We start from the raw sequence: 16,101 nt of genomic DNA on the forward strand, positions 1-16,101 counted from the left end.
TTATTTTTTTCCTCTCTATTACACTGGGGGTTTTCACTTGGTGCAGTTCAATGCTGCCAAAAAGGGCAGACTGATACTGAGACACCAAAAGAATCGTTGAATATTTTAATAATGTCTGTTAAAATTGTTTAATAAATGTACCAGTTGGACACTGACTATAAAAAAAATCCAGGGAATAGTGTTTTGGAAATTAGTGCGTGTAATTAAATATTAACAATTAAAATTAAAAAGCAAGACCAAGACAAAGAAAAAAATAATGTCTAGTACGTTAGAAAATAAAATATTAAATTTGCAAGAGCGGTTAAGAGCTGAAACCGAGTCTCGGGATCGGGACCGACGAGTTAACGATATGCCACCAGGTTCTGGGGTCCAGGGTTCCTCTTCAGCACCGATGTCTTCACCAGCCGCCCGAAGACCACGGCAACGTATATATCATCTATATATTTAGTTATATTTTTACATAATTTCAATTTGCTCTGTCATATTTAACACCTCTATTAATATTTCTGCATAGCTTCCTCAAAACTTAATAATTATTTTCATTTAAATCTATTTATTGATACTATATACAGTAATAGCTGATAAATATTTTTATTAATACCATGAACAGGTTATGTTGATTATCCTTGTCTTGTTATTTTTATATGACAACTTATTGCATACATACTACGCGGAAATTTTTGACGTAATACTTTAATACCTTATTTTATACTTAATCTCTTTTTATTTTGACATTCTCGAAACTTTCTATTTAAATTTCTTACCTTATTTACTCTTCAGGAATTTTAATCCCTTTTCTGTATCTAGAAAAATTTTTATTTCCCAATTCTAAGTAAACTCTAATTATCATCAACCAGTTAATTCCATCTAATGCAAAAAAAAATTACGTATCAATATATTTATTTAATGATACTGAAATTGAAAGACATCTGATAATTTTTAGAATTTTTTTTTTTTTAATTATAGCCAGAAAATTTTATTTAAAAATTTCATCTTTAGAAGCTCTGAAAAATTGTAAATGAGATTTTTAATGAGTGTAAATTTAGCAGACATCTGATAATTTTTTAATAATTTATAAACAATCAAAATTAACAGCAGATAGTTGATAATTTTAAGAATTTTTGTAACAAATAAATTATGGCAAAAAAAATTGACATTTAGAAATTTTAAAAAACTACAAATACAATTTTTTTAAAATAATTTTTTGGAAGTAATTTATTTGTTAAAAAAAATTAAAAAATTGTCAAGTGTCTGCTAACTTCAGCCTCATTTTATTTATAATTTTTTATATTTTGAGATTAACATACTGATAAATTTTTTTCTTAAAAAAAAAAAAATAGTTGGAGATATGGGAACACCGACACGACCGAGGAAACAATTAGATTTGCCGATACAGATGGTACAGCCAAAAACCTGTGACAGTGAAGTTGAGTCAAAACTCCAGGAAATAATGAAAATGAATGGGATACTTACGATAAACGGGCAGAAGTATCAGACGGATATGAAGGATCTTGAGCACTTGGGAGAGCTGGGCAATGGAACTTGTGGACATGTCGTTAAAATGAAGCACAAACCCAGCGGTGTGGTTATTGCCGTAAAGCAAATGCGACGCTCGGGTAATTCTGAAGAAAACAAACGTATCATTATGGATCTTGACGTCGTCCTAAAGTCCCACGATTGTCCTTACATTGTACAGTGCTTAGGCTGTTTTATTACCGAGTCGGATGTGTGGATTTGTATGGAGCTGATGGCTACTTGTCTAGATAAATTATTAAAAAAATTAAGGCAACCGATACCCGAAGATTTTTTAGGCAAAGTTACTGTTGCAGTAAGTTAAACATCCAATTATTTTATTTGTAATTTATTTAATTTTTTAATTCTATTTATTTTTTTTTATCCAACAGACTGTTAAAGCACTGTCGTACCTGAAAGATTCACATGGAGTTATTCATAGAGACGTTAAGCCTAGTAATATTTTGTTGGATGAATCGGGCGGTGTTAAATTATGTGATTTTGGTATTTCTGGGCGTTTAGTTGACAGCAAAGCTAAGACCAGAAGTGCAGGATGCGCGGCTTATATGGCGGTAATTATTTAACAACTTTTTTAGACAAATAATTTGACGCCAATACACGTTTATGACGTCAATAAAATTCTTTAAATCAATTAAAAAGAGATTATGCTTGATATGATACTAAATTATTTATTTCAATTAACTTCAAAGTAATAATCTGGTATAGAAATAATTAATTGACTAGCTTTGATTAGAAAAGATAAATAAAATCGATTAATATAATAATAATATTATTAATGAATATGAATGGAAAATTTGGTAGTGTTGAATATAACTAATCAGGGAATGACGGTTTAATAATTTAGAGCTAATTAAATTATAATTTTCAGCCGGAGAGAATAGACCCGCCAGATCCCACCAAACCAGACTATGATATTAGAGCAGACGTTTGGAGTTTGGGTATAACTTTGGTGGAATTAGCTACTGGAGTTTTCCCTTATCGAGATTGCAAGACTGATTTTGAAGTAAATATTTTTATTATCTATTTTTAAATAATTGGATTAAAAATTTTTTACATTGATTATCTTGTTACTAACTAAGACTTAAAATTAAAGAATAATGTTTAAAATTTTTTTAAATTAGGTTTTGAGCAGGGTGGTACAAGAAGATCCACCAGCTCTTCCTTTAGCCATACCATTTTCAAAGGAATTTCGTTCTTTTGTCACGTGCTGTTTAACGAAAAATTACAAACAACGGCCTAAATATAATAAACTTATGGAACATTCGTTTATTAAAAAATACGACGTTCAAACAGACAGCGCTAATCCCTCGTTGCCTGCGTCTGGGAGTCAGTGGCTCGGTAGAGTTATGAAACAACTCGAACCTAGGTGAGTATCATTGAAACAAAGTGGATTTTATTTATTAAATCTTTTATTTTGAATCTTAGATAAATTTTTTAAATTTTCTATAAACGATTTAGAGTTTGTTTTTATCATTGTACAGAATGATCTTTATTTATTATAATTACGATGTAATGTAGATACGAGAATGTTTTTATAATTTTTTTTTCGACTTTTTTTTCTAGTGAGGAATCGAATATAGTTAGAAATTTAAAACGGCATGAGATTCCCGACTAATAAAATAATGTTTGGTTTGGTATTTTATTTTTTATTATAATAATAACCAGGTATCCTGATTTATTCAAAATACATCCACGAGTAATTCAGTTTTGGTCAATTACATATTTTTTTTTCTTTTATATCATTTATCTACTTTTATTTTTATTTTGTAAAAATTTGTTCTTTGCTGTAAAAAAATAACTCGTTTTTTAATTATTTTTTTCAAAAATAATTATTTCATAATTAGTGTTCAAAATAAGTCATTTTATTTGAATGATTTTTTTTTTTATATTTATTCAGTGAAATTAAGCGTAAATTTATTTTTATATATAATCATTCCTCACAATAAACTTTTTTAATATTTTTTTTTATTGGTACATTTTTTGATGTAACAAATTAATATACATAAAAATTAATACTTAAATTAATTAAAAAAAAAAAATTTGAACAATTACTCTGGTGGTACTAATTGAAATAACTATAAAACAAACTGAATTATTTAAATAAAAAGGCTTATTTAAATAATATCAGGCAAAATTTTGTATATCACATTACAAAGATCGCTGTATTATTTAAAATTCTTTATAACAAAGCATAAAAACCGGCTGTTAAATAAAATATTAATAAATATTAATTACCAAATTGTCTTATCTTTTATTAAAAATAAAAACCGATAGAATTCGTTCAAATGAAATCGTTTAATTCGATTTAAACGTTTCCGTGCGTGTTAAATTGTGTTGCAGCGTTGAGCTTGAGGGAGGCAGCGCAGCGTAGCATCTTCGCTTCCTCACCTCCACTCTCACCACATAAATACATACTCCAACACATCCTTACTGTTAAAAAAAAAAAAATAATCAATAAAGATAATAATATTATATTAGACACAAAAATCACAAAAGTATCCGCAACCTTTGAACAGACACCACAAAATCTTTAAAAAGTTAAAAAACCAGAAATATGCAATCTGTCCAATTTTCATTTCGAGTTGTTTGGTTTGTGCACGTGCCTGTTACACATCCCACCCTTCAACCCCCACTCATGGTAAGCAATCTTTTTTTATTTATTACAAAGTATTCGATGTTTATTTTATTTTTTTGTATTGCCTGACTGTCTACGTGATGTGATATTTTTTGCTTATTAGTTTTTTTATTTCAATCGCTATCAATTTTCCCTTTATCTTCCTTTCTCTATCTCTTTCTCTCACTATTTTTATTAAGTATCAATAATAATAATACTGAAATTTTTATTTAGAATTATTTTTGAATTTTTATTTACATTTTTAAACGTCATTATGTTCTAGTAAATTTATTAACAAAAAATATTTTCAGTATAATTAAAAAATAAATTTACTAGTTCAGAAATGCTTGAATTTTTTGCTTGATAAAATAATTTTATAAAATTCATAAATAATAAAAATAAAAATTTTATTGATGAATTTATACTAATATAAGTTCCTTTAATGCATGAAATTTATTATTAACATTATAACTTTCCATTAACTCTTGATTTCATTTAAAAAAAAAAAAAAAAAAAAAAAAAAAAATGCACAGGATTTCTGCAGGATTTCACACTGGCGTTTACGTGGATCTTCTCTAAATATTTTTTTCGTTCATTGTCAATCATTGTTAAGTCCGAAAATTGAGTTTTTAATTTTTATTAAAAATAAATTATTTTGCTTTGCATTAAATTTTATTTAAAAAAAAAAATCAATTACGGACTTTAATCACAAAGAAAATTTATTAAAACTAAATTTTAATAAAATTTCTTAACAAACAAAATCAAAAAATAAAACAAATAATTATAAAAAAAAAATTTAATTTCAGATTAACGGAAAATGATAAACAGCAGCGAGTAACAGGACACATTTCTCTGAAACAAACTTCAAATTTACGCAACAATCAAACGGAGACCCAGAATTATTTAAAAAACAACACGACAGCAGCAACAGTTACCAAAGAGCCTCAAAATACAAACAGTACATTTTCGTCGTTTTATCAGAGACTAACGAGCGCAGAGAATGGATTATCGACCTATGTACCGTACAGTCCGTATGCATGGAGACGTAAAGAAATAACGAGGCCTTTCTCACCACCAACGAATAAAACAAATGAGCAAGATCCAATACATGTATCGAATACATTGTCAACGACTACTGGAGTGACTACGGCGACAAGATCTTACTCGCCTTACCGTCAGTATATCGAGCAAAATCGTAGATCGACAAATGGTTCGAGTGTCTGTAAAATAGATATCAATTCGCTGGATAAGTCCTATCATAATAGTAGATTGGATGAACGTGACGGGAGTGCAGATCGATGGCAAACTGTTTCACGGTCTCTCAGTCCTTTTACCCGCGACTATTCACCATGGAGACGAGAGAATGTTGATCCCCCGGGTGTCATTCAGCCTATTACTGAATCCGCTAAGTATTCACCCTTCGTACAGCAAAGGCTGGGACAATATTCCACTCCTACACAAACTCCACCGATTTCTCTGCAAACTCATTCGCCTTATGAAATTTATGGAAGTCCGATGATAAGTCGTAAAAGGTATTTTATTATTATTTATTTATGTTAAACCTTATTTTAAATGATACTGAAATCAGCAGACATCTGGAAATTTTTTTAATTTTTACAACAAATCAATTATGATAAAAAAAAAAATATTTTTTAAAAATTTATTTATTTATTTATTCAAACGCCAATCGGCTTTATACATTAGATTTACATTAATTAAATTTGGTTATAGGTAAAAAAAAAAAGTAATAACATTTCAATTAAATTAAATTAAATCAATTTTCGTTTACTTTATAATTTTAAATTATTAGCATTATAAAAAAAATATCTCTAAGAGTAGTTATCACAAGAAATGAAATTGCACTTTTTAAATTCGCTCTTTTAATTTTACACGTGGAATTTTTTTTTATAGCAATTTAAATATTATGAATATTTAAAAAAATGTCTATTGATTTCAGTATAATTATTTTATAGATGACACTAAAGCAAATTTTAAAAATCTTTTTTTTTATAAATAAATAAAATACTTGCTAAAAAAATAAAATATTGAAGCTTTAATGACATCTGTATAAAATTTTTAAGAGCAATTTATTAATAAAAAAAAAAAATTAAAGTAATTATTGTAGATATCCATCAGAACCACCTGCGTCTGGTTCCCACGGACCATCAAGCCCTCAATTATTGATTTCACGTTTCGCTCATCAGTTAAATCAAGACCCTTTACCTAAGACAGCTCCCATCGAGGTGGCAAATCCCAAAGAATCAGCCAAGAAAAGATTCGCTTCTTATGTAAGATTGAGGCTCGGTGGTGATCGAGCACCTTCACCGGAACCACCTCCGCGATTCAGTCGCGGGGAATCCCCTCTCGCTCTAAGAAGAAATTTAATCGATCAACCATCGCCGTCATTTTCTCGAAGGTAATTTGAAGTTTATTGATAAAAAAATACTGAGTTCATAAAAACGATAAAATACTTTGTAACGAATTAATAAATATTTTTTTAGGTACGTATCACCGTCACCACCTCAACCACCACCTCGAAGACTTTCTGAAAGTAATTCAGTACCTGGTAGTCCTCAGCACGTACGTGCGCGACTTCATTACACACCAGAACCACAGAGAAGGCCTCCGCTTCCATAACCCACCGTTATAATTGCCTCGTAATAATTAACAATCCACATTAGTGCCATACAATTGTCTTATCGAAGACTATTCTGATAAATCGCTTAATTGATTATTGGATTATTGAATAATTATACTTAAATAGTCGAATTTTCAAGTTGAATAATGTTTCTGTGCGGTACAAAATTTAATATAACACGCGATCTTTAGCTCGTCACATTATCTAATAATAATAATTAATAATTAACATTATGTTTATTAAAAGATTATGTGCAAAACGTCTGTGTGACTATAAAATTTTTACACGCGTTTGTAATTAAAGTGACGTTAATTGGTTGATGAGTTTTAATAATTGCATCGTAGTCTTGAGTCACGAAATTTATATTTGTTCGTGTATATTGATTTATTTATAATTCTATATAAATATATATGGAAAAGAGAGAAATTATATATTAACATTTTTCAATGCCTCTTGTATCGCCTATTTGTATTTAAATCAGTAACAATGTGCTCAACTTTTTATATCGCTTGTCAAAAAACTATTCGAATATATTAAAGAATTTGCGGGTTTTGAAAAAAAATACGCGGTATCGTTTTTCATTAAAATTTTTAATTGGAAGATATTTTAATACTTTAATTATGTAATTATGTTGCTCAATATTGTACTTTACATTGTAGTTTAAAATTTTTAACTATTGATGATTAAAAATAGAGCAAAATTGCAAAATTAAAATATTAAAATAAAGTGAAAAAAAAAAAATTAAATCACGGCCTATATAAAATAATTTTTTTTTTCAAAAATATTTAATTAAAAATTAAATATTTGAAGTCAAAAAATACGCGCGATAATTGATTAAAATAAAGAAAATACTTGTCAAAAATTTGTGAAAATTTTTATGTCTTTTCTAACATTACTATAATAATATTTATAAAATTGAATTACATAAAAAAATCTTGAGCTTAATATATCTTGGCATTACTAATTGATAAAAAATTTTGATAATCGCTCTGATTTATTTATTAATGAATAATTGTAAGGGGGATTGTGTGACTTCATAAAAAATACGTAAATTTTTGTACACAATTACAAGAGATCGATAAACTATTATATATTTGTAATCGTGACTAAAATATTCACGATGTAAAAAATGCACAAGCCTTACGGCATTGATTATTATTATTATTATAAAAATAAATATATTAATTAACAGAGATATAAAATAATAAAATTGTATATTATTTAATTGATAAATGCATTGCGGATGAAGATAAATTGTAATTATTAATTTTAATCGATATTCATTTAATACAATAAATAGTACTCTATATAATAAACATACACACACATACACGTACACGTTCGTACCGACAATTACTTCCGTCAGAGTATCTGTTGCGATGTAAATAAACTTATATTTATACGATATTTATTCTTTATTTTTCTTCCTAAATCCTCCCCTAGATTTTTTTAAATTACATTTTTATTTATTTATATATCTATGTACAGGTATGTTTATATAATTCTGCATACCCGGTATGTCCTCAATAGCCTGAATAAAATAATTCACGCATGCCAAGTAAAATCGATTTTTTGAGTTTATTCTCATTTCTTTTCTTTTTTATAATTATATTAATTTTTATATTTATGTTTAATCTATTTGTTTATTAATATTAATATAAATTTAATAATTTTTGTTTTACTCTTCATCATTTATATTCAAAAACTAAATTTTTAATTTGCAAATTAGTTTATATGCATATAATTTATTTTTTTATTATTAGTCAAATTTATTATTAATATTCAAAAATACTAATAATTTTTTTACAACACTGAAGTTGACAGCCAAAAAATTTTTTTGAAATTTTATGGCATTTAAATTATCATAAAAAAAAATTAATTAAGAAATTCCACCTGTGAAAATGGATAAAAATTACAAGTGAAAATATTTAGAAGCATTTTTTTATTATAATTAATATAATACTGAAGTTAGCTGTCAGCTGTCAATTTAAAAATTTTTTTTTAACAAATCAATTACAATAAAAAAATGCTTCTAAAAATTTTCACTTGTAATTTTTATTAATTTTCAGATGTGAAATTTTTTTTATAATAATTTAATGGCTATAAAACTCTTAAAGAATTTTTAATATCTGTCAACTTCAGTATCATATTTTTATAGTTACAATAATTATATATTTCAAGTAAAAAAAAGAAAATATAAAAACTTCTTGTCGGGTCTTTGATAAATTTTTATAACAAAGACTTTAGTTTCTTGAGAAAATAAACAATTGATTATCAATTCTCATAATTGACTGTTGTAATAAAAATTTTTTGTAATAAATCGTTAGAACTTACTAAAATAATAAAAATTTTTAAAAAGTTTTGGAAATTTTATTTTTACTATTGTAACAATTTAAAAAATAAAAAAATTTGTAAAATAAAAATAAACGTCAAAATTTTTTTAGTTTTTCCAAAATTAAACTTGATTTTTTTGTTTACTACAAAAAAGTTGACAGATACTTGCTGTTTTCTGTATCATATGGAGACAATAAGAAAAGATTTGGTAATTAAAAATAAATTATATTTATAACATTGAATGCGCAAGGTAATTCTATATAATCTTACAGAAATAAAATAAAAATCGTATATATACCCATATGTTTTGCGAGTTTTACATGTAAACAACAATGAAAATAATAATAAAAAAATTACGATAACCTTAAAAATTTTAAATAAATTTTAAAATCTATTTAAATAATAGTATACAATAATTAGTGAACAATAAAAATTAAAGATATAAAGTTTTAAAAGATAGATAAAAAAAAAGTAAAATATTTTGTTGGATTTGGATCGGCCCGTCCCTGAGAAATCAATATGGCCTCCGTGCCGTGGTCGGGGCACGCGAGTTGGTTATATTTTTCATCAATTTTTTAACAAAAACACTATTAAATTAATTTATAAAAATTAGTTAAATTTATCAAGTATACATTATTGAAGTAATGTACATTTTTATTTAATTAGTTAGGTTGTAATTTATCGAAAAGGCTGAAAATAAATAGTGGATTGATTAAACTGCTGCCGAAGAGCGATGAATGAAACCGATTTATATTTTTGTTGTTATAAATAAATAATTAAAATGTACGAATTAATAAAATAAATTTTTGTATTTGTGATAGGTAATGTGCGGTGTAAAAGTCCGTTAGTGAAGATGTTGATTGGCTGACAATAAGCTAGTTAAAAAAATTAAAAATGTCCGAAGAAAAAGATATGAGTAAGGAGGGTTGTCCGGAAGAAGAGCTTGAGGATGATGATATAGCAACTATGATTGCTGTCGGTGATAAAGTTAGTATACAAAAAATATTAGAAGGCATGACCAATGAGTTTAATCGAAGTATTCATAACAATTCAGCTGCTAAGAGTATTGAGGAACAGCAACAAGACGATACTAGTTCTAAGATCGGTACTGATGCTGAGTATTTAGAGGAAGAGGATATTAATAATGATAATGAGGATGATAATGATCAAATTAATGATATTGGTCTAGACAAAGAGCCTGAATCTGTGGATATCAATAGTATTAACGCTGAAGATCATCAGCAGGCTGATGAAGATCGCGGTCGGCAAGAAGAAGAAGAAGAAGCTGAAGTTGAAGCTCAAGCTCAAGCTGAAGAAGAAGAAGAAGAAGAAGAAGAAGAAGAAGAAGAAGAAGAAGAAGAGGAGGGAGAAGAACAGGAAGAAGTGGGATTGGTTGAGAACCTTGAAGATCCGGAAATTATTGAATTGCCTCGAGCTGAAACCAAAAAGGATAACATTCCCAGAATCGTTTTGACCTTTAGAACGATTGATGAAACGACAAATGATGGCAGAAAAACTAAAATATCTAGTTGCGCTTCTAATTTGAGCTTAGTACCGGATGAACTTAGTAATTGCGATCAGATTGGCGGCGTTTCGGTTAAGATTGAACATTCAGATGATCATTCCGACGTTGCTGAAAAGTCAGATGTTGAGGAGAACAATGACGAACACGATGAAGAGGTCAAGTCGGATTGCAATGACAAAGATCAGGAGCAGCAAGCTGAGGTGATTAATGATGATGATAATTTAGTTAATGTTGTCGTTGAAAATGAAGTTGATGCTGATCCTGAAACTGAAGTTCATACCGAGGAGGTAGCAGAAAAACCCGCTGAAGTTAATCCAGTTGACGACACTGTGGATCCTGGAGAAATAGTTTCAATTGAACCGGCAGCTGTTGATCAAGAGAAGAAAGTTGATCAAGAGAAGAAAGATCAAGAAGAAGGATCTGGTGTCACTACTAGTGATAACCAGACACCCTCCACGAGAAAGCGGAGAAGAAGGACGAGATTTAGGGCATTCAGCGACTCGACTGAAGAAACACCTAGTTTAAAACGATCTGCGCGGCGACTTTGTAAGGAATCTGGTAAAAGTACGGTTTTAGAAAGTGCTATGGCGATTAAAGAAAAGTCTTATTCTACCGAGGAAAATAAAAAACGAAAATATACTAAGCCAGGTCGACCTAGACGGACTAATGTTAAAGAAGTTAAAGAGAGTAAAGTTAACTCTTTTACTGATCACAATAATTATTCTGACAATTCTGTTAATGATTCTAAAGTCTCTAGTCCGGGAGATAGTACTGCTAATGATACATCATTAATCGAAGATCCACAAAATTCGTCAGTTGAGTACGAGGGTATGCCTAAACTGTCGCCAATGGTTAAAGACTCGCCAGCAAAAATCGAAACTGTTGACGATAGCTCGGCTTCGGATGTTGATAAACCGTTTTTGAAACCTGCTGGGAGAAAGAAGGACCGTGGAAGGCCCAGAAATAATAGTTATATTAGGAAAATTATTAAAAATGATTCTTTTGAAGGTAAGCTAATCATTTATTTATCTATCTTCGACCTTGAATATTAATTTTAATTCAATAATTAATAATCTGATTTATAATCAATAGATTTATTATGATAAATTAAAATAATTAATCATTACTTTATATTTCAGATGGATCTTCAGCTGCAGAAGCTGGAAAAAATAATGACTATCCAGAAGGTATGAAATTTAATTTTTAATTTTTAATATACGAAAAACGTATCTGTACTTTCTAAGAAATTCAATTTATCTTTATTAAGTTTTATCTGTAAATTATGATAATTACATACATATTAAAAAAGATATAAAACAAATATTTGAAATGTCTATTTATAAAGAATAAATTAAATAATTGATATTTCATTTTAGAATATCACGTCCCAATGAAAAGAACTCGCAGAACTATGGTGCCAAGTCCCAGTCCAGCTGAGGGACAAGCATCAAAACCAGAATCATCGGCAGTATTTAGTGAGGTAAAGTAAAATTTAATTAAATATTAATAACAACTAATACTGATTAATAGTTTAATTAATTAGATTTTTTTTTATTAAATAGACTTATGAACAATCGATGGTATGTCTATGTCAAGTGCGATCGCAGCTATACGTAACGATAACAGGATCAGGAACACCGCTATTTTGTACAGCAATAGATTCAATAGACAACAGATTAATTGGATGTTGTAATGAAGTAGATTGTAATGACGTAGCAATGAGACGGCCGAGTACACGAGTACCATTTATTATTTTATGTCGTGCTCATAAAGAACGCTTATTACGTCACAATTGCTGTCCGTCGTGTGGTTTATTTTGTACTCAAGGTAAATTTGTACAATGTATGAACGGACATCAATTTCATCGTGACTGCGAAGTTTACGTCAACAAAAAACCTGTTTGTCCTCACTGTGCCAATGAGACGTCTAATGTCGACGTTTTGATAACCATGACAGGATCTCGTAAGCCTGTTTATATTCCTACGCGGAGAAAATTTTCAAAACTTCCCTCTGCGAAGATGAGTTTACCTGGTAAGGGTGATAACACCAAACTCGCGGAAAGGCCACCGAGTCCTTTGGTCAAGCCAGAGGATATTAAGATACCTGAAGTCACTGTCAATGCCAACGAACGTCCAGAGCGATTCACTATAATGAGTCTTTATACTTCTGTTAAAAATGGCGATTTAGATAAATTAGTCAATGTTTTAGGTAACTATCATCGTTCAATTAATTAATTTGTAATTAATAATTTATGACATGATTATGACTAAGATTATGAAATACTTTAGTTAATTGATGGATTAATCTTGTTTTAGCATGTGGTTACAATGCTAATCACTCATTTCGTGAGTACTCACATCGTACAGCTCTTCATATAGCTGCCGACCGCGGTCACTTGGGATGTGTTCATGCGCTGGTTCAAGCTGGTGCTCAATTAGATGTTATGGATAAAAATCAATTGACACCTTTGATGCTAGCTGCAATGGAAGGAAAGACTGAAATTGTACGTTATTTAGTACGTGTTGGTGCTGACGTTACGCTTAAAGGAGAAGATGGTATGACTGCTTTACATATGGCTGCTAAGTCTGGATATCTTGAGTCCTGTAAGATTATTTTATCTGAATGTAAAGTGCCTAGGACTTTAGTAGGTGAGTATTTTTTTTTTTTGTCATTAAATAAGAAATTAATATTATTTTTTAATAAAAAAAAATTTATTTAGATTCTGTTGATGATGGTGGATGGACGAGTTTAATTTGGGCTTGTGAATTCTGCCATACAGACGTAGCACGATTTTTAGTAGACAAAAAATGTGATCCTTTGATTAGAGACGCCGAACAAAATATAGCGTTGCACTGGAGTGCTTATAGCGGTAGTTCTGAGATTACAGAGATGTTATTGAACGAAGGGTGTGATGTCAATGCTGTTAATGTTCATGGTGACACGCCGTTACATATAGCAGCACGACAGGACCAGTATGCTGTTAGTGTTTTGTTGCTAGCACGTGGTGCCAAAGTATCAGAAGTTAACGCTGCTGGAGAGACGGCTATAAATTGCTGCACGACTGATGGTGATACCATGGCAGCGTTGAGATTAAATGCCAAAGTAATTGAATTGTCGGAGAATATGTGGGAAAAAACAACAAGAATTCTTACAAATGACATTTCCCGTGGTAAAGAATTAAATCCTATACAGTGTGTTAATGGGTTCGATTCAGAGGATAAGCCAACAGATTTTTTGTATGTTGTGGAAAATTGTTTCACAAGTAATATTAATGTTGATAGAACAATAACTTCATTGCAGTCGTGTCACTGCGAAGATAATTGTAGCTCGGAAAAATGTCTTTGTGGTAATATTAGTTTAAGATGTTGGTATGATGAAGAAGGAAAATTAATTCCAGAGTTTAATTACGCTGGTAAATTTATTCTTTTAAATAATTTTAGGCACCAATGATCTATAAATTTTCTTTAACTTAATTGCAATTTTTTTTTTTTTTTTTTTACAGATCCACCAATGTTATTTGAGTGTAATCAAGCCTGTGCTTGCAATAGAATAACGTGCAATAATCGTGTAGTTCAACATGGATTGACTCAGCGATTCCAACTATTTAGAACGAAAGGGAAAGGATGGGGTCTAAGAAGTTTACGCCATATACCTAAGGGTAGTTACGTCTGTGAATATGTCGGGGAAATAATATCTGATTCAGAAGCTGATCATCGTGAAGATGATTCTTATCTTTTTGATTTGGATAATCGAGTAAGCATTGATTATATTAAAGATAAAACTAAAGCTAATATATAAATTGAAGGATCAAATTATTTTATGGTTTTTTTCAACTTTTAACTATTTTTTAAGGATGGAGAGACTTATTGTATTGATGCAAGGCGGTATGGTAATCTAGCACGTTTCATAAATCATTCATGTGCTCCTAACTTACTTCCAGTACGTGTTTTTGTTGAGCATCAGGATTTACATTTTCCAAGGATAGCGTTTTTCGCAAATCGTAATATTGAAGCCGACGAAGAACTCGGGTAAATTATTAATTTAAAAAATTAACCAATGACAATATCGATTAATATTTGTTAAATTAATTAATAACTTTGTTATTAAACTTTACAGGTTCGATTATGGAGAAAAGTTTTGGATAATAAAATATAAATCATTCACGTGTACATGTGGTGCATTAAGTTGTCGATACTCCGAGAAAACAATTCAAGTAACGTTAGATAATTACAGAAAAAAAATCCAACAAGAAGAGATATTAGCTGGCCAATTAAATTAAATATATATTAAAATTAAATAATATTTTATTTTATTTATTTTATATTTGATCGCGTCGATCTCAACGAATAGATTTTTTATTGACTATTATAATAATAATTATTTACGGAATAATATTATTTAAAGATGAACGTGAAGCAGGTACAAAGAATCAAAGAACATGTTGAGTCGTATATTTATTAAATATATTCATCATGTCATATTGATGCAGCTTACTGGTTGCAATAATTATTTTTTAATCAATGAACAATTCACTTGTTACTTTTTGTCTTACAGATGAATTTTATTTAATTGTGGTTTGAAAAATTAAAAGTTGGTAATGCATTTATTTTAGTTTATATAATATTAAAAGATAGAAAAATATTCAATTAAAATTATAAATGTTAATTTATTTAACTGACTGATGAAATAGATAAAAGTCAATTATTTGAGGAGTAATTGATGTGCTGTCTTGCATTTTTTTTTTTTTTTTTTTTTTTTTTTTTTTTTTTAAAGAGTTGACTCTTAATTATGCTTTTAATTAAAAAAAAATAAAACTTAGATATTTATATTTATTGAGATATCTAAAATTTGATCGTTTAAACATATAAAATTATGTTGTTTTCAGTTTAAAAATAATTTATAAAAGTTTGAAGTAGGCAATGTAATATTTTAGGGCTCTAATAAATCAGATTTCGTCCTGTTAAAAAAAAAAAAAATCAAAGTTGTCATTACTCTGTTTGCTCATTTGTCGCTATTGTTAATTATGTAATTACAATAACAATAACTATAACTGTGTATGTAAAGTGTTCTTTGCTATAATCAACTTTTGTACAAAATAAATAATTTAAAATGAATTTTTTTGTATCAAATAAAATGAGGTATTTATTTATTTTCATTGTATGTATTATTGGTATGCAATTAATTTATTTAACAAGAGTTCAAGTTACTGTGACACAATTACCAAGAATTTTAAGAACTTACTAGGTACTAAAGTTTGTCAACAATCCTAATGGGGTTTTAGTGGAATGTATATCAAATTATCTCAAGTACTAAAAGCTTCTTTGCTGAACTTAACTTGGCCATTATTTTAATTAGTAGTTTAAGCCTTTACAATTAAATATATCACTAATTTATCGATTTATTGTTCATATAAACAATAACATCCATAACTATCTTATCACAAAAAAATCTAATTTA

General features: G+C 28.7%; 2 protein-coding genes across 2 annotated transcripts; both read left to right on the forward strand.

Annotated features, from left to right (window-relative positions):
- The first annotated feature begins 29 nt into the window (after positions 1-29).
- Positions 30-8,190, forward strand: LOC141535881 (uncharacterized). The gene is made up of 8 exons (XM_074256045.1): positions 30-425; positions 1,341-1,828; positions 1,905-2,084; positions 2,402-2,536; positions 2,655-2,899; positions 4,954-5,679; positions 6,273-6,563; positions 6,649-8,190. The coding sequence occupies exons 1-8, from the start codon at positions 257-259 to the stop codon at positions 6,782-6,784; spliced, it is 2,370 nt and encodes a 789-aa protein (XP_074112146.1). The 5' UTR covers positions 30-256; the 3' UTR covers positions 6,785-8,190.
- Positions 8,191-9,664: 1,474 nt separating this feature from the next.
- G9a (histone-lysine N-methyltransferase G9a) lies at positions 9,665-15,365 on the forward strand. The gene is made up of 9 exons (XM_074256044.1): positions 9,665-11,652; positions 11,784-11,831; positions 12,021-12,124; positions 12,207-12,852; positions 12,960-13,292; positions 13,364-14,056; positions 14,147-14,397; positions 14,497-14,672; positions 14,761-15,365. Exons 1-9 carry the CDS (start codon positions 10,014-10,016, stop codon positions 14,921-14,923), a joined length of 4,053 nt encoding a protein of 1,350 aa, XP_074112145.1. The 5' UTR covers positions 9,665-10,013; the 3' UTR covers positions 14,924-15,365.
- Positions 15,366-16,101: the final 736 nt, after the last annotated feature.

This window comes from Cotesia typhae, unplaced genomic scaffold (assembly GCF_013202065.1).
Source record: "Cotesia typhae breed Kobodo isofemale line unplaced genomic scaffold, CoteBio_Ctyphae scaffold_152, whole genome shotgun sequence".
Taxonomy (NCBI): domain Eukaryota; kingdom Metazoa; phylum Arthropoda; class Insecta; order Hymenoptera; family Braconidae; genus Cotesia; species Cotesia typhae.

Excerpts from the sequence above, each read along its gene's own strand:
- LOC141535881 (XM_074256045.1), top strand. The coding sequence starts at position 257 with ATGTCTAGTACGTTAGAAAATAAAATATTAAATTTGCAAGAGCGGTTA. Across the intron at positions 2,085-2,401 it reads GATGCGCGGCTTATATGGCG|CCGGAGAGAATAGACCCGCC; the intron begins GTAATTATTTAA and ends TATAATTTTCAG. Across the intron at positions 2,537-2,654 it reads ATTGCAAGACTGATTTTGAA|GTTTTGAGCAGGGTGGTACA; the intron begins GTAAATATTTTT and ends TTTTTAAATTAG.
- G9a (XM_074256044.1), top strand. The coding sequence starts at position 10,014 with ATGTCCGAAGAAAAAGATATGAGTAAGGAGGGTTGTCCGGAAGAAGAG. Across the intron at positions 11,832-12,020 it reads AAATAATGACTATCCAGAAG|AATATCACGTCCCAATGAAA; the intron begins GTATGAAATTTA and ends ATTTCATTTTAG. Across the intron at positions 12,853-12,959 it reads TAAATTAGTCAATGTTTTAG|CATGTGGTTACAATGCTAAT; the intron begins GTAACTATCATC and ends ATCTTGTTTTAG.